The 26169-nt window shown below is 39.4% G+C and overlaps 1 protein-coding gene across 15 annotated transcripts in view; it reads left to right on the top strand.

The window, feature by feature from the left end:
* NCKAP5 (NCK associated protein 5) overlaps nt 1-26169 on the top strand; it is a 1072936-nt gene that overhangs the window by 982501 nt on the left and 64266 nt on the right. For 14 of the 15 annotated variants that reach the window (XM_077153594.1, XM_077153595.1, XM_077153601.1 and 11 more), the window contains one exon: nt 1202-11594. In XM_077153594.1, the coding sequence (XP_077009709.1) occupies nt 1202-1755 (554 nt within the window). In that variant the 3' untranslated portion in view covers nt 1756-11594. Of the gene's footprint in view, nt 1-1201; nt 11595-26169 lie in introns of those variants that run through there. The other variant, XM_077153602.1, reaches the window with a different exon arrangement.

Genomic DNA, 26169 nt, shown 5'->3' with positions numbered 1-26169 from the left:
AAATAACCTCCAGGATAACCTCTTGACTCTGTTTGGAATCTCTCAGCCACTGAGACTTTATTTTGTCTCATTTCATTCTTCCCCCTATTGGTTGAGAAGGTGTTCTCAATCCCTTGATGCTGAGCCCCAGCTCATTCTAGGATTTCTGTCCCACATTGCCAGGAAGGTCCACACCCCTGGGAGTCATGTCCCATGTAGAGAGGGAGAGGGCAGTGAGTTTGCTTATCGTGTTGGCTGAGAGAGAGAGGCCACATCTGAGCAACAAAAGAGGTTCCCTAGTGGTGACTCTTAGGCCTAGTTTTTTAAGTAGGCTTAGCCTATCCTTTGCAGAGTTAAGTTTCATATAAATAAACCTCCAGATCGAGGGTTCCACCTATTGCTTTGGTTGTCCCCACTGCTTATGAGAATATCAAGAATTCTCCACTTGGGGAAGTTGAGTTTTCCCCCTTTCTCACCATTCCCCCAAGGGGGCTTTGCAAATACTTTTTTATTCACTGTTCAAATCCCTCTGGGATTTATTGGGGCATCACTCTGGACAAACCTACAAAATCTCATGCCCTACTCAGGGTTCCATGTACTTATAGTGTTCAATTAAGCTGCCCACATAAGTTATACTAGGAAATGCACTAGTCAAAATATAAATTTTTTACAGTATAAACATTTTTTGCTTTAGTCTCACACATAAGTTAAAGTTTTAAAATATTAATTACCATCTATTTCAACACCCTGCAGTATTGTTCCTTTGTTCTTCCTCATGCAAAAACATTTTTAATTTTGTATATTTCGTCACTATCATTACACACTCTAGGCCTTCCTAGATTATACCATCTCAGTCTTTATCATATGTCTTTCCTTCTGTTTTTGTTTGTGCCCTCAGGCCTCCTCCTTCTATCATTCTCACATTCAGCTTCATTCAGTGCGCTGAACCCTTTTTAACATGAAAAGTCTTATCAGCATTTTGCGGAAAAATGGTCCAAGGGTAGTTTGCCTTAGAGTGACCAAGATTGGCATCCTTTATAGACAGAGGTGATTATGTAAACATTTTAGTTAGCACACTTGCCAAAGACAGAGTGACAGAAGCCCAGCTTCTTCTGTAGTGGGAGCAGTTTTATTATTTCTGACCATGTCTCCTACCTCTCTCCCTACGCTTGTAAGGCGTTGATGAGAACTGGTCTGACTTCATATTCTTTTCCTCATTTAGGAAAAGTCAATTCTCAGAAGCAGACCGAAGCAGAGCCTCAGACTTGTCCACTGTTGGAATATGCTGAAACTATGAGGACGAGAGAACCTCTTCTGGCCTGGGCACGTGCAGACGCTGCCGCTGAGACCCAGGTAAGGGAGCTGCCGAGAGAGGACGACATCCACCCATCGGTCCTGCTTGTGACAGGTGAACTCCTTCCATGCGTCTGTGAGAGATTTCATTTTAAATTGAATTTGCTGTTTCTTTACTGGATAAAAAAAAGCTCAAGCTCACCCTTTTTCAGAAATGTATTAAGTAACAACGTGGGTTTGGGGAATATCTTTATTCTGAGGGATTCAAAGTGCTTCTGTTGGGCGCTGCAAGGGTGGCTCAGTGGTAGAATTCTCGCTTGCCAGGCGGGAGACTCGGGTTCAATTCCCGGACTCTGCACATCCAAAGGAAAAAAAAAAAAATACCTCAGAGTGCTTCTGTTGAACTGCCTCAGATTCTTGAGGTTTAGATACTGTGCCCTGATTAGGCATCGTGAAACAAGTGCTCACTCTCCCAGGATATAGAGCACCCTTTAGAATGATTTTATTTTTTTCACTTTTTTTCTTTATTTCACCATTTATCATACATAACCTTTATCATATCCCTATGAGTCAGGGAAAGCAGGTATAGTTATATGCCTCTGGGGCATAAGTAAATTGGGGCCCAGTGTGGTCAGTTGGCTTCCCAGGGTCAGAGACAGCCAAGCTGCCTGAATCCTCATCGTGTTTACTATGGGTTCTTCATCCACCCTGAAATGGCACGTGTGTGGTTGGGACCTAGAGGAGAACTCATGGCCCAAGGGCTCTCCCCAACCCCTTGCAGTGTTTATATTTGGGTTCCCTCTTCTGCCTCCCACTGTTACCCCTTCTAGCTAGTCACTTGGACCATGTTTACCTTGTTCACTGTCTCTCGCCTCATCGCAGGGCTGGCCCAGGGCAGGGTCTTTGGTGATGTCTGGCAGGGAGCAGGGTAAGAGGAAGAGCTGCCAGATGTCCCTTGTCCTTGCCCACTTCAGCTGCCTTTGCCTGTCCCCATCCTGGCATCAGGAGCCACCATTCCTGTTTATATTAGAGCATCTCCCCAACCATGATAAGGAGATACCCAGACTACCCTACATCCAAGGCCCCCATCCCATACCCAGTGCGGCTAAACCTTATTTCAGCCTTCAGTGTCTCTATGTAGAAATTAGACTATGAACAAAGAGGAGCAGAGATGTATTGGGCTCACAGCCTCATTTTACAGAGTAGGTCACCAACCCCCAGTCAGAGGTTGGTGTCCTGGAGCCAAGACCAGGACTGAGCCCTGTGGATTGCATGACCAGCACTCACAGTTGCCACCTCAACAAAGGAGGTTATCATTGTATTCTCTCATGCCTTACATTAGATGCCAAAATGCTAGGCCCCTCCAAAGCAGTGGCTCCCAAACTCGAGCTGGCATCAGAATCACCTGGAGCTGGATGAACTTTGAAATCATCATGTTGAGTGAAACAAGCCAGACACAAAAAGACAAATAGTGTATGATCTCACTGATTTGAAACGATTAGAGTGAGGAGGATCACAGAGTCAGAATCTAGAATATGGGTTACCAAGGGATGAGGAAGGGGTAGGGAATGGAAAGTCAAGGCTTAAAATGAACAGGGTTTCTATTTGGTATGGTGGAAATATTTTGGTAATGGATGTTGGTGATGGTACATGTGAATACAATTAACAGCACTGAATAATAAATTTGAATATGATTGAAAGGGGAAATTTTGATTGTATATATGGTAACAGAACAAAATTTTTAAAAAAGTCCATGGAACCACACAACACAGTGAACCATAAATTGAACCACAGGCTTTAACTAAAAGAACAATTATAAAAATGTGCTATCAGCAGTTGCAACAGATGTTCCACAAACACAAGGGTTAATAATAATGTGGTATATGGGAATCCTGTATTTTATGCATGATTGTTCCGTAACCCCCAACTTCCCTAATAAATTTTAAAAGAAAGTTTCACCTAGAAGATGATTAAAACATATCCTGTGGTCCCTTAACCCGGTATCTGATTCAGAATATCTTGGGTGAGGCCCAAACAGTTCTAGTAAGTTCCCGGTGATGTTTATACTGCTGTTCCGAGGACCGCACTTTAAGAACCACTGCTACCACTGCTCTGAAGGACTCTGTGAGTGAAAAACTGAGAAAACCCAAACGGACACCCAGAATCAGTGTGGGAAAACTGTTCAGCAACAATCGGTGGCGAAAGCAGCAAAGGAGTTGAGAGGAATTCCAAGAAAGTTCTGAAAGAAGGAGAAGGACAAAGAGAAGAAGAAGGAGGAGAAAAGGGTCACTCCTTGCTGGCCAGGATGAGACCCACTCCTCTCTCTCTACATGCACAGCAGGGCACTCTTCACATGAAATACCCACATTCCAACATACCAGCGCTCTGGAGCCCCGTTCTCACCACCCTGCACCAGCTTTTCCCGATAGAAAGCCTGCCCTCACTTCTAAGAGATGCTTGGAACTTAGAACCCTGTTTCAATCGATCGCAAGTTGGGGAAAGTATAAAACAAGAATTTTTTATTTCCGGGACCCAGCACTGTGCCTGGTTCAGTTAGTGCTTGTTGATGGACGGGATGAAAGAATATAGCCCATTATGCCCAGAAAGTGTAACTGGAGTCTTTTTTGGTACACCAGACTCAGGATCCCCTGACCCACAGCCAGTAGATTCGATCTTCAGTGGACTACCTGAACTCCGTATTTTTCCCAGAGCCTAGCATTCTGCTTGGCACAGAATAGGTACTCAGTAAACATCCATCAAATGGCTGAATGAGAGAATAAATGAATGAAGAAATAAAGTGAATGAATGACTTGAATTTATAATCCCAGCTAAGGGAGCTCACACTCTAAAACATTCTGTTACTTCCCAACCAAATGACCCCGTTCCAAACAAACATGAGAAACCTACCCCAGGCATAGGTACCTGAACTGTCTGGAATGGCTGAGCAACAGTAAGCTCTAAGAGGGCAATCTGGAACATAAAAGAGATACCAAGCACCCCGATTTTACACACAGGAGTTGTAGTCCTAAATCCTGTCATAAACTGCTGTGCATACAGGGAAAAACTGTTCATAGGCCGTCACCTGCCTCAGCAATTCCCAAGCATGCCATTGTTGCCACACAGGTGACATCCTCGGGGGCCAGGCTATGTCTGCATGTGAGCACGACGGGAGGCTGAGTCCCCTGACCGTGAGACATCAGTAGATTAGAGACTATATGGGGTCAAAATTGCATACTTTCCTAAAGGCTACTGTCCCTTTTGGAGGCTGGACAAAAGTTATAAATTAGACAGATATTTGTTCATTTTTTCCCAAGGCTGTTTTTTTTAAAATACCCTCTGATACTTGAAAGCCACTGATGGGATCGGTGGAATAAACAATCCATGAGGCTTGGAACAGCAGTTTGTAATAGGCACTTGTGAAAAATAAGACCCGATAAAAAAGCAGGCAAAATGCAGAATGGTTCACTATGGGGACTTTCACATGCCTGGGAAAGTGGCAGAGCGCTGTTGACAGCTGCACTCCTACAGACCCACTTCCACAGCCCTGTTCACTGAATACCAGCCTGTACCAGTTCCAGATCCCCGTGAGGTGGATAATCTGCAAGTTGCTAACCAGAGCCATTGTTCTGGGAGGTCCCTGGATAGCGAGAGTGGGACTCGGTGCTGTCAGCTACGGCCAAATATGGAATGTCTCCCATCTTCACAGGCTCCTCTGCCGCATTGTGATTTGCATGGATAATCTTAACAGTCTCATATTGCTCATATAGGACAAAGTGTCCAGAATGTGTACATACTCTACCAGCGGTGGCAGAGCTAGTTACAGGGACCCAGGCTAAGAAATAATGGTTTTAGAGCTGGAGGGGGCAAGTTAGTAAAGGGAATGAAGAACTTTGTTGGGAGAGCACTGGGCCTTCAGGGAGCCTCTCTTTCTGGAAGCTGCTGGTTTTGCCCCTCATTGTGCTCTGTCCTGCATCCCCCTCCTTGATTTTACATGTTGGCTCTCTGCAGATCAGATTTTCTGGTACATGCAGATTGTCTGTGCACATCAATCTCTTTTCCAGTGTAATCTTCATGACATCACAGTACAGTTGTAAGATTTTTATTTCCAAAACTGGCATTTCTGAAGAAGTCTCTAGTTGAGTTATCTTGGTCATGAAGCAATGGCTCTAAAGATAACTTTGTTCTTAATTACATAGTTTAGCAAGTTAAGTTATCCAGCGAGCCATGGACTGACCTTTCCAGCTTATTGCTAACATGATGCTGTGCAGATCTGGACCTGTTAGCCAGGCCATTATGAGCAGGTCTAGTTATGAGCTTGAATCTTTATTTTCCCTTTGAATCAGAATTAGCAACAGAAAAAACATCATCCCAAGGCATTTAAAAAATGTATGTATTCAGATGACATTTTCTTATAGATCCAAGAGGACAGAGGTACCCCAAACACAAAATGTAACCTAGATCTGCTCTTATTCTATCGTTCTGGACTGCCAGGCATGTTTTAATGATGCAATGGAGAATCTTTTCATATTAACCATTTCTCAAATACGGATTTTGAAATTATATGATGAAATCATGATTATCCATTTAAAACAAGATGGATATTTTGCTTTAAAAGAAAATGTACTCTAATAACCTTGTGTGTTTCCAGTTTTCAAAGTTTCTGGCATTTGTGACACCTGGGGGGTTAAGACTAAATGGTAAGAAGAACCCATTAACCTGAAGCCACTACTTATGTTTTATAAGTTATCAGGGAAGCAGGCCCAAAGGTTGAATCACACAAAACTTTTCCAAGGAGAAAAGTATTGACTGCCCCTGACATTTTAGTTAGGCTGAGTTTTCCCGTTGGCTTCCTGTGATTCCTGTGTATCCCTCATTTGTGACAAGTGAAGTGAAGGGGACACTCATCATGGAACTGTTCAGTGAAGCTGCCTAGGACCAGGCTGGGCTTCTAGTGCAAACCCTAATCTTGAGCTCCTTGTGGGTCACCTGGGAAAAACCTCACCTTACTGGCCGTTGGCTGCTCAGCCAAGAACAATGTCCAAGGTTCTCAAACTCTATTCATTCATGTATTGAACAAATATTTGTTTGGAAAGCCTCCTCTGAGCCAGTTATTTCAACTGCTTGGGATATATCAGGGAAATAATGAACAAAGAGCCCTGCCAGGTGGGCAACAATAGATAATAAAAAATAAGTAAATTCATAGAGTTTGCTCAAAGGACTTAAGTACTATGGACAAACAAAGCAGAGCAGGGTAAGGGAAAATCAGAGTGCTGGGAGAGATGGTAAAATTTAAATGTAGTAGTCAGAATAAACCTCATTAAGAAGGTGGCACATGAGCAGAGATTTGAAGGAGAGGGAGTGAACCGGGAAGGAAATCTGGGGAACAGCATCCCAGGCAGAAGAAACAGCCAATGCAATGGTCTTGAGGCAGGAGCCTGCCGGGCTTAATCACAGAGCAATATGGAGGCCAGTGTGGCTGCAGCAAAGGTATTGAGTGGAAGACTGAGGAGGTGAGGCCAGAGGAGCAGAACTTGTAGGGCCTTGTGCACGGTCATGAGGAAGCTGCTTTTACTCTGAGAGAAACGGAGAGCCCTTGGACCGCATTGAGCCCAAGAAAGGCATGGTGTGATGTGTTTGCAAAGGATCTCTCTGGCTTCCACGTAAAGACTGAAGAAGTAAGGTCAGCTAAGAGGCTGTAGCAGTGATCCAGGAGGTGCTGACGACTTGGACTGGAATGACAACAGTGAAAGCAGTGAGCAGCTCCATCGAACAGAACTATCTGCCATGATGGAAATGTTCTGCACCTGTGTTGTCCACTACCTAGCCACTAGCACAGCTGGCTATTAAGTGCTTGTAATATGGCTAATATGATTAAGAAAAAAAATTTTAATTAATTTTATTTTTACTGTTGCTTTCATAAGATTTCTCATTTGGACCATTCCTTTGTTGTATTTCCCCTTTTAAAATTCCATTTAATTTTCATTAATTTTAACCCTAATATGAATAGCCACACATAACTAGTGGCGCCCTCACCGGACAACACAGGGAAGGAGAATGGTCTGATTCAGGATTCAGTTGAAAATACAACAGGATTCACTGACAGATTGGAGATGGAATGGAAGAAAAGGCAGGGACAGGCACTCCCAGGTGTGGATCTGGGTAGAGTTAGAGTTGCTAGCAACCAGAAAGGAGAAGGCTGTTTGTGGTTTGGAGAGGCACACAAGGTGTTGAGTAGGCAGTTGGCTGTGTGAGTTAGGGGTTCAGCAGATCACGTCAGGCCAGGAGATATAAATTTGAGTGTCCTTGACATGTAGGTGGCATTTAAAGCCGTGAGTCTCAATGAGGTTGGGAAGAAGAGAGTGTGGATGAGAGGATAAGGGCCTCCCATAGTCAGAGCCAGGGGAGAAGAGGAAGAACCAGCCAAGGAGACAAGGGAGGGTGGAGGAGAACCAGGGCAGTGTGGCATCTCGGCAGCCAAGTGTAGAAGATGTGGGAGAGTTCTGTGATTCTCTGTGTTGTTTATTACTCTAGAAAAGAAGGATATTACCTTCAAATTTGCTCCCCTTCCTCCCTCTGGCAGTGAGGTTCCAATATAAGGAGCCAAAGAGGCAGAGGTAGAGGAGGAGGGGAATGGTGCAAAGGCAACTTGAAAAAGGAGACGCGATTCGTGTAAGAGAAAGAGTTGCTGGGTATAAGAGAACTTACCCTAAAATTTAAAATTTATCATGAATCGTTTCCAACATAAGCTTGTTTAAATTAATTGGACAAAGAAAAAACTTTTAAGTTAGAGCTGTGGATCCAGGTGAACAGTGAACTTGCTACCTTAACTTTGTTTTGTCCATCCTGCTGCAAAATGAAGTGAGTCTCAGACTGAATTTATTTTCTCAGTACTCACTTTACGCATCCTATTCCCTCCCATCAGAGCCAATCCCTCTTTGAAAAGAGCATACTTCTTTCTTCTGTAGCTTTAGCTTCTGGACAAATGATGCTGCCTGGGAGAAGGCGTTGAGATCTAAGTGGCGCAGCCCTGGAAGCTGTATAACCAACAGGACAAAGCTCCCTTCTACCAAGGCACATGACTGTTGCCTTCAGTGTAGGCTTAGTTGCCAGAGACCTGTCTCCTACACACACTGACTGAGCTGGCCAGAGAAGCCCTGGCTGGTACTGGGATGCCAGGAATGGGAAATGTTGTATAGTTAGTTGGCGTGGTGTTAAGCAATGCTAGCTTCCAAAAATCCCAGGAAGGGGCATTTGGGATTGATGCACTCACGTTATCCTTTTGAGCATTGACAAAGATGGTGTGAAAATAAATAGAAACAATTCAGACAAAAAAAAAAAAAAAAAAACTTTTAAAAAAGTACATTACTTGGGTGTCCCGCAGAGATTTATCCCTTCAAATTAAGACATTTGCTTTGCTCTCATCGCACATGCCTGTGAACATGAGCTTGCCCCCACCTCCTCACCCCTTTAATTCTCTTTAGGTAGAAAGGTTTTGCAGTTGAGGCCCCCAGCCTTGCAGAATGGAATTTTTCAGTAGATTTTTATGCCTTGTGGGATCATCTCCAAGCTACTTGCCGTTTCTCAAACATGCCCTTCTCTCCTTGGTTTCCTGAAGTTTCCCTTAGGCAGGGGAGTATATTACTTGCCACTTGATATAACTTTTTCTTTGTGTGTTCAGTTCCCTCCTTAGGGCCAAGATTGCTTCTCCTTTCTTCTCCACCCTTAGCACTGGGCTCAGCACATAGTTGGTGTTTGATAAATGTGTGTTGAATAAAAGTACAATGAATTTACAGCCCTAGTTATGGCCTTGGTTAACTCATCATGCTCACATCCGTCATATAGTCAGGCCTTTCCCTGTCCAGAGGAAGCAAAGCCCAAATCTGATGAGGACATTTCTCCTTCTTGTAGGGCTGTGCTAGAGAAAGTGGGGAATCCGTTTTTCCCATTTTTCTCAGAGATCTGGAATTTTAGCTCACACTTCAGTAATGTTTCATCATGGGGGCTGTTAGTGGCATAGCAGAATCCCCTGTGTGGTCTTTCTTTAAATAGACCAATGACCCCTGGCTTGATTCCCATACCCTCTGCCCCCAAGTTTGAAACTATTTTCATAGAGAGCTACTCTTATTGATGAGAGTACAACATTCCCTTGAGGTCTGCAAGAGAGAGATGAAGATTGAGAACCTTTGCTCTTCTGATATTTGTTCTTTGAGAATCTTCAGGTAGAACTGGTTTGGGAAAATTTTAAAAGCAAGGTGGAGAGTTTACCTCTAAACTAGTCCTTCTTGGTTTATTCTACTCTTACTTTAGGTCCAGACCAGTGCTCAGTTCTGGGGGGAGGAGGAAGACTAATGCCCTCTTCCCATATGCTTAAAATCAGACACAGAGGCTTGGAACAGATCATCTGAGAGAAGAGACATGGAAGTATCCTAAACTCTTGTTCTGGAAAGCTAGCCACACTGTTGGGACCTCAGAGTGAGAACCAGAATTCCTATTTGTTTCTAGTTTTCAAAAAAACTGTTTCTCCAAAGGAACCCTATGGATGCACTAGAACGCAGATCACCAAAATATGGGGCTCACTGTCAAGAGTGCCCCTTCCACCTTCAGCCCCTTACTCTCAAAGTGTCACAGTCTTCATACACAAAGCTTTGGGATGGGGGGCAGGGGTGTCCAGCAGCCACCTGATGATGCTCATCTAATCCAGCCACAATTTCCTGAAAAAGCAGTACATTTTCTTCATCTGAGGGTTATTACACTCAATAAATTACCAAGAGCCTGGGCAGTTGAGTTAAAAACAATTTGTTTTGCAGTAATTAGAAAAACACAAGGAAATGACGACTGCGAAACAGTATTAAAAGGGACATTAAGGGATAACAGTTCCAGTTCCTGGTTAATTCCTTAGCTTGAATATTTAGAGATGCACAACTAATTATGCAGGGATGATAAATTTAAAAAGCACTGCCACCCTGCCTTCTCAAGACCAAGGACTTTGGCTATTAATAGAGCAATCAGATTTTGCTGTATTTTAGAAAATTCACATGAAGTTGAATCTATTTTAAAGCATTCATCTGGCATATTACTTAAAGATGACAAATCTTGATACTATTCAAAATCAGCACTGGTTCAACTAAATCCAAACTTATTATAATCACTCTAAGTTCCCCCAGAAAAACCTATTGTTTAAAATGGACACCATAGCTAAGAAGTATCTTCAGTCCTTCCTGGAACTTCTCTCTTATTAGGTCATTTTACAGACTTGCTTTATTTTTGACAAGTCCATCCTGGCTTGAAGGCATTGGATGTGTGTGATGAAACACAGGGGATTCTTCTCCCAGCGTTAAACTTTTCTGGATGACAAATGGGAAGTACTGATCATGACAAGCAAGTGGCTCTGACACTCCAGCCAGAATGAGGGTCTCAAATTTCTCTGTTACCACTTATCTATCATCAGAAAAACCCACAGCTTTTTCAGCTATTCTGATTGGATTTGTGCTATGCTATGCCGAGGTTCAGCACAGTGTTGGTGGGAAAATGTGTCATGCACAATAATGAAACACAACAAGCAAAAACATCCCACTACCAAATCATGTGCTCATAAACTAGCCATCAGAAAGAACACAGTGTGCCCTCAGACAGGTTTGAAAGGGGAAGCTGTGATGGGACCTGCATTTAATTACTTAAACTGCATAATGTGAAGCACTTAAAAAAGTAAATATCAGTGACATCATCAACAAGGTGACATAAGATATCCCCTGAAAAAAAAACAGAGATTTAGTGAATAAAAGAACAAATCTCATGTGCTTAAAACTCTCGAGGATGGTAGAAACTAGAGAAGGATTCCACAAATGCTGAAGTGAAGAAAAAGAAAAATACCAGGTAGGAAATTACAATCCGGAATGCCAGTACCACTCCCTCCCCCTTACTTGGTCCCAAATAGCTTGGGAGTCCCTCAGAGACAGAGAGGCTGGGACCCCTCCTTCCCACCACAGTCACAACCTTTAGAGTCATTGGCAGGAACACGTGAGAATCCCACACATATCCAGGCACCAGATCCCACCTCCATAAAGATCCAGAGCAGAACACAAACCACTTGGAAGTGCTTCATGCATAAGGGCCCTTGAGGGGGTTGGGGGAAGAATCTGTGGCTGGAAAGTTGTGTAACCACCCAATCCAGTTCTGTTGGCTGGACACCCAAACACAAAACAGACTTTTCTGGAGTAACCCACCTTTCTGGGTGACTCCATCTGGCTCCCCAGGTGACATACTCTAACAGGGAAAACCCGGTAGCAGAGAAGCCTTAGGGAGAGAAAACGAAGTGGGGGGTGGGGGGGAGTGTGTAATTTGAACTGGTGTAAGCAGGAGGGTCCCAGAACTGAAAAGTGCAAGGAAAATGGGGCACTGAGTGAGAGAGAAAATTTTAACAAATCATAGCAACTGGGGATAAACTTCTGCAAAAAATAAACAAGCAAACAAAACAGATCAAGATTCGTGGAGAAGGAACATAGGAAAAGAAGCTTTCTCCAGGAGGTGAAAGAACTGCACAAAAAGGGCAATCTCAAAAATTGTATTGCATATCTAAAGCCAGAAGCAGATGAAGAAGAGCTGAAAAAAATCTGTTTGGTTAAACATGGGTTATTCTAAAGGTCTAGAATAAGGTGAACTAAGCATTAAAGAAGAACCTTAACACAAAGCAAATCAACAATTAAAAACCCTAGGCAAGAGAAAATGACCTTCAGAGTAAACTCATCAAGATAATTAGATGCCTAGATATCAGCAAAAAATTACAAGCCATATTAAGAAAGAGGATATGGCCTTTCAAGGGAACAAGTTAAAACTTCAGAGGACACACAGAATTTAGAACAAACTTGCAAAGAAGTTCAAACAAATCTCCTAAATCAATTCAAGAAAATGAAGGAAAATATGACTAATGAGATAAATGATATTAGGAAGACTTTATGTGAGCATACAGAAGAATTTGAAAGTATAAATAGAAAACTAGAAATTATAGAGATGAAAATCACAGTAGAGTGACACAGTACACTGTGTCACAGTACACTGGAGGAATACAACAGCAGGTTTGAGCAGGCAGAAGAAAGAATCAGCAAGCTAGAAGACAAGACAATCAAAACCTTACAGAGAGAAGAGCAGATAGAGAAAAGAATAGAAAAAATTGAGCAGTACCTCAGGGATTTGAGTGACAGCATGAAGCAAACAAACATGCATGTCGTGGGTGTCCCAGAAGGAGAAAAAAGGGAAAAGGGACAAAAAGAATATTTGAAGAAATGATGGCCAAAAATGTCCCAAGTCTTATAAAAGACATAAGTGTAAATGTCCAAGAAGTGCAACATACTCCAAACAGAAAAAAATTCTAATAGACCTACTGAGAGCCATATTCTAAGCAGAATGTCAAATGTGAAAGATGAAGAGGGAATCCTGAAAGCAGCAAGAGAAAAGCGATTCATCACATGCAAGGAATTGGCTATAAGATAAAGTGCTGATTGCTCATCAGAAACCATGCAGTCAAGAAGACAGTGGTATGACACTAAAAGAACAAAACTGCCAGCCAAGAATTCTTTATCTGGCAAAACTGTCCTTCAACAATGAGGGGGTATTTAAAATATTCACAGATAAACAGAAATCGAGTTTATCAACAAGAGACATGCCCTACAAAAAAAAATACTAAAGAGAGTTCTGGAAGCTGAAAGGAAAAGACAGGACATAGTGTCTTGGAGTACTGTGTGAAGAAATGAAGATTATCAATAAGGGTAACTAAAAGAGTACAAAAAAATAATCAGGCAAAAAAAAAAAGGATGTGACATATGAAAACCAAAGGATAATATGCCTGAAGTTAGTGTTCATCCTTTATTATACAGTAATAATGCTGAATGTTAGTGGATTAAACTCCCCTATCAAAAGATACAGATTGGCAGAATGGATTTAAAAAAGCATGCTCCAACTATATGTTATTTACAAGAGACTCTCCTTAGACCCACAGATGCAAATAGTTTGAAAGTGAGAGGTTGGAAAAAGCTTTTCCATGCAAACTGTAACCAAAAAAGAAGTGGGGTAGGTATAGCTAATTTCAGAAAAAAAAAAATAGACTTTAAATGCTAAGCTGTTGTACAAGACAAGGAAAGACACTATATATGTATATAAATGTGGGGAAATCCACTAAGAAGGAATGACAATCATAAATAGTTATGCACCTAACAATGGCATCCCGAAATAAATGAGGCAAACACTGGCAAAACTGAAGAGAGAAATAGATTTGTCTACGGCAATAGTTGGAGGCTTTAGTACACACTCTCTATCAATAAATAGGACATCTACACAGAGGATCAATAAGGAAACAAAGAACTTGAATAATATAAGTGAACTAGATCTAACAGATTCATACAGAACATTTTAACCCCAAACAGCAGGATATGCATTCTACTCTAGTGCTCATGGATCATTCTCCATAATAGACCACATGTTGGGTCACAAAACAGGTCTTAAGAAATATTAAAAGATTACACAAAACATTTTCTCTGACCATGATGGAAAAGCTAGAAATCAATAACAGATGGAGAACTGCAAAATTCACAAATACATGGAATTTAAATAACACACTTTTAGATAATCATTGAGTCAAAAAAGAAACTTCAAAGAAAATCAGTAAATATCTCGAGATGAAAGAAAACAAAAACATGACATATCAAAACTTAAGGGATGCAGTAAAGACAATGCTGAGAAGTGAATTTATAACCCTAAACAGTTACATTTAAAAAGAAGAAAGAAAAAATCAAAGACCTAATTGTACACCTGGAGGAACTAGAAAAATAACAGAAAACTATTCCCAGGTGATTTCTACCAGTCATTCCAGGATGAATTAATACCAGTCCTGCTCAAACTCTTCCAAAAAAATTGAAGAAGGAACACTATCTAATTCATTCTATGAGGCCAACATTACCTTAATATCAAGGCCAGATGAAAATGCTACAAGAAAAGGAAATTTCAGACCAATTTCTTTTATGAATATAGATCGGAAAAAATACTTGGAAATCAAATCCAACAGCACATTAAAAGAATTATACACCATGATAAAGTGTGTAATTCTTGTAATACCACATTAACAAAATGAAGGAGGGAAAAGCACATGATAATCTCAATTGATGCAGAAAAGGCATTTGACAAAATCCAGCATCCTTTCTTGATAAAAACGTTTTTAAAAATAGGAGTAAAAGGAAACTTCCTAAACATGATGACAGGCATATATGAAAATGCCACAGCTAACATCTTACACAATAGCAAAAAACTGAAAGCTTTTCTTTTTTCTTAAGATCTGGAAGAGGACAAGGATGCCCACTGTGACCACTGTTATTCAACATTGCGCTAGAAGTTCTAGCCAGAGCAGTTAGGCAAGAAAAAGAAATAAAAGGCATCCAAATTGAAAAGAAAGAAGTAAAACTTTCATTATTTGCAGATGACATGATCCTATATATACAAAGTCTTGAAAAATCTGCACCAACCAAAGCTAGCCGAATTAATAAATGACTTCAGCAAAGTGGCAGGATACAAGATCAGCACACAAAAATCAGTAGTGTTTTTAGACACTAGTAACAAACAATCTGAAAAAGAAATCAAAAAAATTCATTTACAGTAGCAACTAAAAGAATCAAATCACTGGGAGTAAATTTAACTAAGAATATAAAGAACTTATACAAAGAAAACTGCAAATTATTGCTAAAAGAAACCAAAGATAATCTAAATAAATGAAAGAATACTGTGTGTTCATGGATTGGAAGACTAAATATCATTAAAGATGTCAGTTCTCCTCTAATTGATTTACAGATTCAACATAATCCCAATCAAAATTCTAATGACCTACTTTGGAGAAATGGAAAAGCCAATTATCAGATTTATTTGGAAGGGTAAGCAGCCTCGAATAACCAAAATTATTTTGAAAAAAAGAAGAACAAAGTTGGAGGACTCACACTTCCTGACTGGAATGCGTATTACAAAGTTTTAGTGGTCAGCAGTGCATGGTACTGGCATAAGGATAGATCTATTGAGCGATGGAATCAAACTGTGAGTTTAGAGATAGACCCTCACATCTGTGGCCAATTGATTTTTGGCAAGACTGCCAAGTCAACTCAAATGGGAAAGAATAATCTCTTCAACAAAAGGTGTCGGGAGAACTGGATATGTAGAAGAATGTAGAAGAAGGAAAGAGGCCTCCTATCTCACACTGTATACAAAACACACATCAAAATGGATCGAAGACCTACCTATAGGAACCAAGACTATAAAGCTCCTGGAAGAAAACACAGGGAAGCAACTTCAAAATTTGTGATAGACAATGGTTTCCTAGGCTTTACGCCCAAATTACAAGCAATGAAAGAAAAAGTAGATAAATGGGACCTCCTCAAAATTAAAAACTTGTGTACATCAGACTTTGACGGGAAAGTGAAAAGGCAACCAACTCAGTGGGTGAAAATATTTGAAAACCACATATCCAATGAGGGTTTAATATCCAGAATATATAAAGAAAACCTAAAACTCAACAATAAGAAGACAAACAACCCGATTTTAAAAAGACCAAAAACTAGAATAGACATTTCTCCAAAGAGGAAATACAAATAACTAAAAAGCACATAAAAAGATGTTCAATATCACTTGCTATTAGAACAATGCAAAACCACAGTGAGATATTTCACACCACTAGAATGGCCACTATTTAAAAAAAAAAAACTACAAGTCTTGGAGAGGATGCGGAGAAATAGATACACTTATTCGTTGCTGGTGGAAATGTAAAATGGTGCAGCCACTGTGGAAGACAGTTTGGTAGTTCATCAGGAAACTTGAATAAAGAATTAGCACATGACCCCACAATCCCACTACCAGGTTTATAACCAGACAAACCAAAAACAGGGGCTTGAACAGATATTTGCACACCAGTGTTCATTGCCACATTATTCACAGTTGCAAAACATGGAACCAACCCAAGTGTCCATCAGGTAATGAATGAATAAACAAAATGTGGTATAGACATACATTGAAATATTATTCAGCCATAAAAAGGAATGAAATTTTGATGCATGCAACAACATGGGTGAGCCTTGAGGACATTATATTTAGTGAAATAAGCCAATAGAAAAGGGCAAATAATGTATGCTCTAACTGATAAGCTAACTCATAGAATTAGAGTCTAGAATATAGGTTACAAGGAGATAGATGGGTATTTGAGAGTGGGGAGTTGATGCTTAACTTGTTCAGAATTTCCATTTTGCTTGATGGTAATGTGGTTAAACCCAGGAAATTTTAGGGTGTATATTTTCCTAGAATAAAAATTAAAAGATAAGGGTGGGCCATGGTGGCTCGGTGGCAGAGTTCTCACCTGCCATGCTGGAGACCCAGGTTCAATTCTTGGTATGTGCCAGTGCAAAAAAAAAAAAAAAAATTAAAAGATAAAACTAGAAATGTACAACATAGCGAACTCTGTTGCCAATGATGGACTAGATAGTAAAAATATGAGAACATTCTTTCATAAATTAGAACACACACTTATGTTACTAATACAAGGCGTTAATAGGGTGGTACATAGGAACATACACTTAATGTAAATTATGTATGATAGATAATAGTACAATTTTAATATCTTTCATCAATTGTAACAAGAGTAGCTACTGTTAAAAAAAGGTAGTACAATTATAAATAAATGCTGTCTTCACTTATAATATATGTCCCACACCAATGCAAGGTGTTGGTGGTGGGGTAGTATATAGGAATTCTGTATTTTATTCATGATTGTCTTACAAACCCATAAATTCTCTTACAAACCCATAACTTCTCTAATAAAAAAAAATTAAAAATAAAAAAAAAGAAAGGGAATGTTGTGATGGACAGAATGAGTTTACCCTCCTGTCAAAAGAGCAGTGTGCTGTGGCAAGGCCGTCACTCAATTAAATTGGACTGCATGATACAGGGGAAATGGAGGCCAAGCCTGGGGACCCTAATGAGACATTTTGGAGCGAAGAGATGCCCCCTGGAGTTTATCACCTTTTGATGGACGTTCTCTTCCCCCCTATTACCACAGCACCCCCAGTGCTACCGCCTCTAGTTCACACATGTTGCAGCTAGAAACATTTAAACAGGAGCTTGCAAAGTGGAATTTCAAAGTAAAAGATAAATCCTTAGTTGATACATACCAGGTGGGGGAAGCAAATGATACTTAATGCTGTGTAAATTAACAATCTTCCGGCTGCCAGAGCTTTAAGAAAACTAGGCAACAAATATAAAAATAAGTAACAAATCAGATCCCATTTCATTTGCAAAAGTGTGTGTGTCACAGGCAGAGGCTTGTCCCCTCAGCTTCACAGCAAGGTAGGGGTGGTAAGGGGGACAGAACACAGTGTCACTTGTTCTGGCAAAGAGTGGCTTCCATGGCCCATGACATTTGTGGAGATATGAGCATGTTTGAGGGTGACTTTTTTGAAGAGGTTTCCCATAATCAGCTAATATCTCTATGTGTTCTGCTGGATCATCTGGTCCATTAGGTTTCTAGCTGAGGTGATTTTGCCCCCTAGGAGATATATGGCAATAACCTGGGGATATTTTGGGTTGTCACAACTTGGTGGGGTGGGAGTGGGGGAGTACTCTCAGGTATGTAGAGGTCAGGACACTGCTAAACGTCTTGCAATGCATCGGTCTTGCCCCCTTCCCCAGACCCAACAAAGAACCATCCAGCATGGAATGTCAATAATGCTGAAAAGAAGCCAAGAGATTAACCTTTGAGTTTTGAGAATGTTCATTGGGAGGGAGAATCTGTCAAGTATTGATACCAAACATGAGAGCAGCCAAATATCCCTGCCTGCGCAGCAGTGCACCAGGCCCTCATCCAGCGACCTAAATCGGTGGTTGAGCTGTTTCCCCCAGGAGTCTTCAAAAGTGAAGTTCATGCTTCCAGCTGGGCCTTTCAAACTTGGCTGTTGATGCTGCGTCTTTGTCAGAGTGTATTAAGGAGATACCGACTGTCTGGAGAGGTGACACAGAGCACAGATAATTTGAGGCTGCTACACATTTAGTCTTTTATTAGTATTTCATTTTTCATCTCTCTTAGAGAACATGTGCCCCAAGGAGGCAGAAATCCTTTACAGACTTGAAAGTTACTCAAGGACAGTTAATCCCCACACAGCTCTGGAAAAGTGGGGAAATTGCAATCAGTTGAAAAATGGAGGAAAAACATAGTCAACAGGTATTTGAATTTCCCTAGGGAACGTAGAGGTTCATATTTGGTATAAAAGCACCCAGTGACATTTGCAAAGGGCCGCTTGCCAGAACTCTCTCCACTGAATGGTTAAGAAAGACTAACATAAAAATCAGGGGTAAAACTACAAGTGTAACTAGGGCTCTCGGTTGAAATGGGGAAACGGAGAAAAGAAAGGGCTCAGTATTCAGGAAAAACCTTTCTAGAAGTAATCCACATTATGCAAAAGGAGATAGTAGTATGGCACACCTTTGAGGTGGGGGGCAGGAAGGGAACAGACACAGTCTAGTTACTGAGGGCACTTAGCTCCTAAACTTGAAAGATAAAGAAAGAGACCATTTCTAACCTTCTCCCATCCCATCTGCCCCTACTCAAGCACCTCAAAACCTAGAAATATTACCTATATTGTGCAACCTAGTGCACACACTCAGGGTGAAAGCAGGGTTCCTTTCTGCTAGATAGGATGCCCTAGCCTGGACCCAACAACCAGGAGTTGTACCAGGAGAAATATCAAGAATTATGCCGTGAATCACACAATTGGCTCCTTTCTCTCAATCTCTTGGAACCTAGAAATCAGAAGCCATGGCGCGTCTAGCCACGTGTTTTTGGAAATTCCCATAAGTGTCAGTGGGGACCCCTGGGTTTTAGCACTGGCTCAGCAATAACTGGCTTTGTGATGCTGAGAAAATATTGTTAGTAGACTTTCTGGGCCTTAGTTCTGTCTGCCACGTGGTGCTTACTTTTCACCCTCTCACAGGGTAGTCCAGACAGGAGAATAGATGGAAAAGGCTTTCAGTCTTCAGAGTACTAAATAAATGTGAACATTGTAAGATTAAATAGGCCAAGAGGAAAAACAGTTCCTGGAATTTAAGGCTGAAGATGTCATAGGAAGGGAAGGTTGCACAGAGACCTTGAAAATTGTGTGCCAAAATAATGTGAGGCTAAAGCCTCACAAAGGTAAGCTACCGTAGTAAATTAGCCAGAGTTAAACAATTTCATTAAGGAAAATATCATATTATCTTTATCTATTGTTAAAATCCAGTCTAAGTGAGAAAGAACTGATTTGAACTTCCCTGAAACCGGCCTAGCAGTTTTGTCCTTCCTTATTATTTATTCTCAGAGTAAGTAGCAATATCCCATGCTATCACTCAGCATCAGTCTTTTCAGATCCAATTACTTGGGAATCAGAAATATGGTGAGGCTAGATCAGGTAGGGAAAGTTCCATTTTTAATTAGACCAGGAATTCTATTATAAATGAATAAATCAGCGCACCCTTCAAAGAATTCAGTTAGAAGAGGAGATAGGGTCCTTTCCATATTATTGACCCCACTGGCTCTTGATCTTGTGCAGGCAGAGAGAAGGTTGTATGCTGCTTCAGCATTCCCCCAGTCAGCTGGCTTATCTATTTATAAATGTCTGTGCAAGTAACATAAAGAGTGTTTTTTCTTCCACCCTCATCTCTTTTCACTTTAAAAAAAAAACAACTCCCTTTTGTTTTGGTTTGTTTGGGCCATCCCTCTCTTAGGCTATAATATGCCACTTTAACCAGTGGCATATTATATGGAGTGGGGAAGGTCCTTCTAATGATTACTAACTACAAGTCATAGAACACAAGATTGATAAGCTTGATGTTATAAAATAAAAACATTTGTACTACAAAGAACATCATAAGCAAATTTGACACTGGGGAAATTATTTACAGTTTGTATCACAAACAAAGGAATAATCACCCTAAATTTTGAAGAGCTTTTAGAAATTGAGATGAAAAGAGCAACCACCCATTAGAAAACTGGGCAAAGGTATAAGTAGATAGTTCACAGAGATAGAAATACAAATTACCTTTAATAAAACACTTCCCCAGACACTTCCAGGTACCCCCCTGAATTTGATTGGGATTCCTCAAAAGGAAAGGCTGCAGGGTCTGTATTTGTAGATAGGACTAATAACTATGCTAACCGTTCATGCCACCTCGGTGCCGCACAAAATCTTCCATATGCACAGAAGGACCCAAACACCCTATTTGGGTAGCACCACTCGGAGGAAGCATTTACCTTCTTGGACCATAACATACTTGATGATCTTGAGCAAGCATCTTTCTTTCCTGCTTTGGACCTGTTAAATATCCTCTCCCACATTCTCCCCAGCTTGTGTTCTATCACTCTGTGAAAAAATGCAATTGTGACTCAGAAGATAAACTTTATGCTGTTTTCAGCAGCCTCTGCCATTTGGAGATGCTCTTAGAGGTTTCCTCAAACATCACTTTTCAAAATTTGATTTTTTATGTTTTGAACATACAAGTCTCTCCCCTATCTCTGTGTTCCCTAGCCCATTATAGGTAACCATTTTTATTGGGTTCTGGGTCACAGTTCCGATCTTTCTTCATGTAAACCAAACAAATGGAAATATACATGTATTATATAAAGCATACTGTACTGTTCTTCATATTGCTTTATTTTGCTTTCTTCATCTTAATATAATTTGGAGATCTGTCCACCTCAGTATATTAATATCTCCTTTATTCTTTTTCATATATTGTAGCTGTGCCACTTAATCAGTCTTCTATGGATGTTTATGGAAATGATTCCCAGAAGTAGGGTTGGGGTTGTTGAGGTGAAGGGTAAGTGCATCCTCAGAGGAGTTGTACCATTTTTTATATACATCTGCAGTGATTGAGATGCCTGGTTCCTCAAAGTGTCACCAAAAAATTTGAGGTAGAAGTATTTTGTTGAGAAAAGTGAAATGATATGCCACGGTGCCTTAACTTTTATTTCTTTTATTAATAATTAAATTAAGAATTTTCATTTTTTTTAAGTTTTATTAAAGGTAATTTGTATTTCTATCTCTATGAACTATCTACTTGTACCTTTACCCAGTTTTCTAATGGGTGGTTGCTCTTTTCATCTCAATTTCTAAAAGCTCTTCAAAATTTAGGGTGATTATTCCTTTGTTTGTGATACAAACTGAAAATAATTTCCCCAGTGTTAAATTTGCTTATGATGTTCTTTGTAGTACAAATGTTTTTATTTTATAACATCAAGCTTATCAATCTTGTGTTCTATGACTTGTAGTTAGTAATCATGAGAAGGACCTTCCCCACTCCATGGTTATGAAAAATAAAGCACCCTCACATTTCTTGTACTTACTTGGTTTGGATTTTCGTCCTCACATATGGATCCAACGTTATTCACTTTAAATATGACTATCCCGTTGTTCCATGTCAGTTTAAATAAAAAATTTAACAAAGGAAGGATGGATCAGTTGCTTTTAGGGCCAACTGTGCAGGAGACACTTTGGTAACTGGGTAGAATTTTTAAGTCCTAGTATCTTCCATTACTATGATTTAACTGACTAACCTGAGCCCTTCACCCCCATGTCCTGGTGTTTGCTAATCTGTCATTTTTTTTTTTTTACACCCTTCCTTCCTCCTCTCCATGTTTTATGGACTTCCTCTAGGACGAATTTGTTTTACTACACTTAACACAATTTACAGTTATTCTTTTTTTTTTTTTACATTTTTTTATTAATTAAAAAAATTAACTAACACAACATTTAGAAATCATTCCATTCTATATATGCAATCAGTAATTCTTAATATCATCACATAGATGTATGATCATCATTTCTTAGTACATATGCATCGATTTAGAAAAAGAAATAGCAAGACAACAGAAAAAGAACTAAATGATAATATAGAGAAGAAATAAAAATAAAAAATACAAGAATATATAAGAAAAAAAATTTAAAAAAAACTATAGCTCAGATGCAGCTTCATTCAGTGTTTTAACATAATTACATTACAATTAGGTAGTATTATGCTGTCCATTTTGTTTGTTTGTTTGTTTTTTAGAAATCATACCATTCTACATATGCAATCAGTAATTCTTAACATCATCACATAGATGCATGATCATCGTTTCTTAGTACATTTGCATCGGTTTAGAAGAACTAGCAATACAACCGAAAAAGATATAGAATGTTAATATAGAGAAAAAAAAATAAAAGTAATAATAGTAAGAACAAAACAAAACAAAACAAAAACCTATAGCTCGATGCAGCTTCATTCAGTGTTTTAACATGATTACTTTACAATTAGGTATTATTGTGCTGTCCATTTTTTTTTTATTTTATTTTTATTTTTTTATTAACGGAAAGAAAAAAAAAAAGAAATTAACACAACATTTAGAAATCATACCATTCTACATATGCACTCAGTAATTCTTAACATCATCACATAGATGCATGATCATTGTTTCTTAGTACATTTGCATCGGTTTAGAGGAACTAGCAAGACAACAGAAAAAAATATAAAATGTTAATATAAAGAAAAGAAATAAAAGTAGTAGTAATAGTAAAAAACAACAACAACAAACAAACCAACAAGCAAACAAAAACAAAAAAAACCCTATAGCTCAGATGCAGCTTCATTCAGTATTTTAACATGATTACTTTACAATTATGTATTATTGTGCTGTCCATTTTTGAGTTTTTGTATCTAGTCCTGTTGGACAGTCTGTATCCCTTCAGCTTCAATTACCCATTGTCTTACCCTGTTTCTAACTCCTGCTGAACTCTGTTACCAATGACATATTTCAAGTTTATTCTCGAATGTCCGTTCACATCAGTGGGACCATACAGTATTTGTCCTTTGGTTTTTGGCTGGACTCACTCAGCATAATATTCTCTAGGTCCATCCATGTTATTACATGCTTCATAAGTTTATCTTGTCTTAAAGCTGCATAATATTCCATCGTATGTATATACCACAGTTTGTTTAGCCACTCTTCTGTTGATGGAGATTTTGGCTGTTTCCATCTCTTTGCAATTGTAAATAATGCTGCTATAAACATTGGTGTGCAAATGTCCGTTTGTGTCTTTGCCCTTAAGTCCTTTGAGTAGATACCTAGCAATGGTATTGCTGGGTCGTATGGCAATTCTATATTCAGCTTTTTGAGGAACCGCCAAACTGCCTTCCACAGTGGTTGCACCCTTTGACATTCCCACCAACAGTGGATAAGTGTGCCTCTTTCACCGCATCCTCTGCAGCACTTGTCATTTTCTGTTTTGTTGATAATGGCCATTCTGGTGGGTGTGAGATGATATCTCATTGTGGTTTTGATTTGCATTTCTCTAATGGCCAGGGACATTGAGCATCTCTTCATGTGCCTCTTGGCCATCCGTATTTCTTCTTCTGGTAGGTGTCTGTTTAAGTCTTTTTCCCATTTTGTAATTGGGTTGGCTGTCTTTTTGTTGTTGAGTTGAATAATCTCTTTATAAATTCTGGATACTAGACCTTTATCTGATATGTCGTTTCCAAATATTGTCTCCCATTGTGTAGGCTGTCTTTCTACTTTCTTGATGAAGTTCTCTGATGCACAAAAGTGTTTAATTTTGAGGAGCTCCCATTTATTTATTTCCTTCTTCAGTGTTCTTGCTTTAGGTTTAAGGTCCATAAAACCACCTCCAGTTGTAAGATCCATAAGATATCTCCCAACATTTTCCTCTAACTGTTTTATGGTCTTAGACCTAATGTTTAGATCTTTGATCCATTTTGAGTTAATTTTTGTATAGGGTGTGAGAGATGGGTCGTCTTTCATTCTTTTGCATATGGATATCCAGTTCTCTAGGCACCATTTATTGAAGAGACTGTTCTGTCCCAGGTGAGTTGGCTTGACTGCCTTATCAAAGATCAGATGTCCATAGATGAGAGGGTCTATATCTGAGCACTCTATTCGATTCCATTGGTCGATATATCTATCTTTATGCCAATACCATGCTGTTTTGACCACTGTGGCTTCATAATATGCCTTAAAGTCAGGCAGCGCGAGACCTCCAGCTTCGTTTTTTTTCCTCAAGATGCTTTTAGCAATTAGGGGTACCCTGCCCTTCCAGATAAATTTGCTTATTGGTTTTTCTATTTCTGAAAAATAAGTTGTTGGGATTTTGATTGGTATTGCATTGAATCTGTAAATCAATTTAGGTAGGATTGACATCTTAACTATATTTAGTCTTCCAATCCATGAACACGATATGCCCTTCCATCTATTTAGGTCTTCTGTGATTTCTTTGAACAGTTTTTTGTAGTTTTCTTTATATAGGATTTTTGTCTCTTTGGTTAAATTTATTCCTAGGTATTTTATTCTTTTAGTTGCGATTGTAAATGGGATTCGTTTCTTGATTTCCGCCTCAGCTTGTTCATTACTAGTGTATAGAAAAGCTACAGATTTTTGAATGTTGATCTTGTAGCCTGCTACTTTGCTGTACTCATTTATTAGCTCTAGTAATTTTGTTGTGGATTTTTCTGGGTTTTCTACATATAGTATCATATCGTCTGCAAACAGTGATAGTTTTACTTCTTCCTTTCCAATTTTGATGCCTTGTATTTCTTTTTCTTGCCTAATTGCTCTGGCTAGAACTTCCAACACAATGTTGAATAATAGTGGTGATAGTGGACATCCTTGTCTTGTTCCTGATCTTAGGGGGAAAGTTTTCAATTTTTCCCCATTGAAGATGATATTAGCTGTGGGTTTTTCATATATTCCCTCTATCATTTTAAGGAAGTTCCCTTGTATTCCTATCTTTTGAAGTGTTTTCAGCAGGAAAGGATGTTGAATGTTGTCAAATGCCTTCTCTGCATCAATTGAGATGATCATGTGATTTTTCTGCTTTGATTTGTTGATATGGTGTATTACATTAATTGATTTTCTTATGTTGAACCATCCTTGCATACCTGGGATGAATCCTACTTGGTCATGATGTATAATTCTTTTAATGTGTTGTTGGATACGATTTGCTAGAATTTTATTGAGGATTTTTGCATCTGTATTCATTAGAGAGATTGGTCTGTAGTTTTCTTTTTTTGTAATATCTTTGCCTGGTTTTGGTATGAGGGTGATGTTGGCTTCATAGAATGAATTAGGTAGTTTACCCTCCACTTCGATTATGTTGAAGAGTTTGAGGAGAGTAGGTACTAATTCTTTCTGGAATGTTTGATAGAATTCACATGTGAAGCCGTCTGGTCCTGGACTTTTCTTTTTAGGGAGCTTTTGAATAACTAATTCAATCTCTTTACTTGTGATTGGTTTGTTGAGGTCGTCTATTTCTTCTTGAGTCAAAGTTGGTTGTTCATGTCTTTCCAGGAACCTGTCCATTTCTTCTAAATTGTTGTATTTATTAGCGTAAAGTTGTTCATAGTATCCTGTTATTACCTCCTTTATTTCTGTGAGGTCAGTAGTTATGTCTCCTCTTTCATTTCTAATCTTATTTATTTGCATCCTCTCTCTTCTTCTTTTTGTCAATCTTGCTAAGGGCCCATCAATCTTGTTGATTTTCTCATAGAACCAACTTCTGGTCTTATTGATTTTCTCTATTGTTTTCATGTTTTCAATTTCATTTATTTCTGCTCTAATCTTTGTTATTTCTTTCCTTTTGCTTGCTTTGGGATTAGTTTGCTGTTCTTTCTCCAGTTCTTCCAAGTGGACAGTTAATTCCTGCATTTTTGCCTTTTCTTCTTTTCTGATAAAGGCATTTAGGGCAATAAATTTCCCTCTTAACACTGCCTTTGCTGCGTCCCATAAGTTTTGATATGTTGTGTCTTCATTTTCATTTGCCTCTAGGTATTTACTAATTTCTCTTGCAATTTCTTCTTTGACCC

This window comes from Tamandua tetradactyla, chromosome 3, assembly GCF_023851605.1.
Source record: "Tamandua tetradactyla isolate mTamTet1 chromosome 3, mTamTet1.pri, whole genome shotgun sequence".
NCBI lineage: Eukaryota > Metazoa > Chordata > Mammalia > Pilosa > Myrmecophagidae > Tamandua > Tamandua tetradactyla.
Note: the sequence above shows the minus strand (reverse complement) of the source record. Positions and strands in the feature narration are given on the sequence as shown.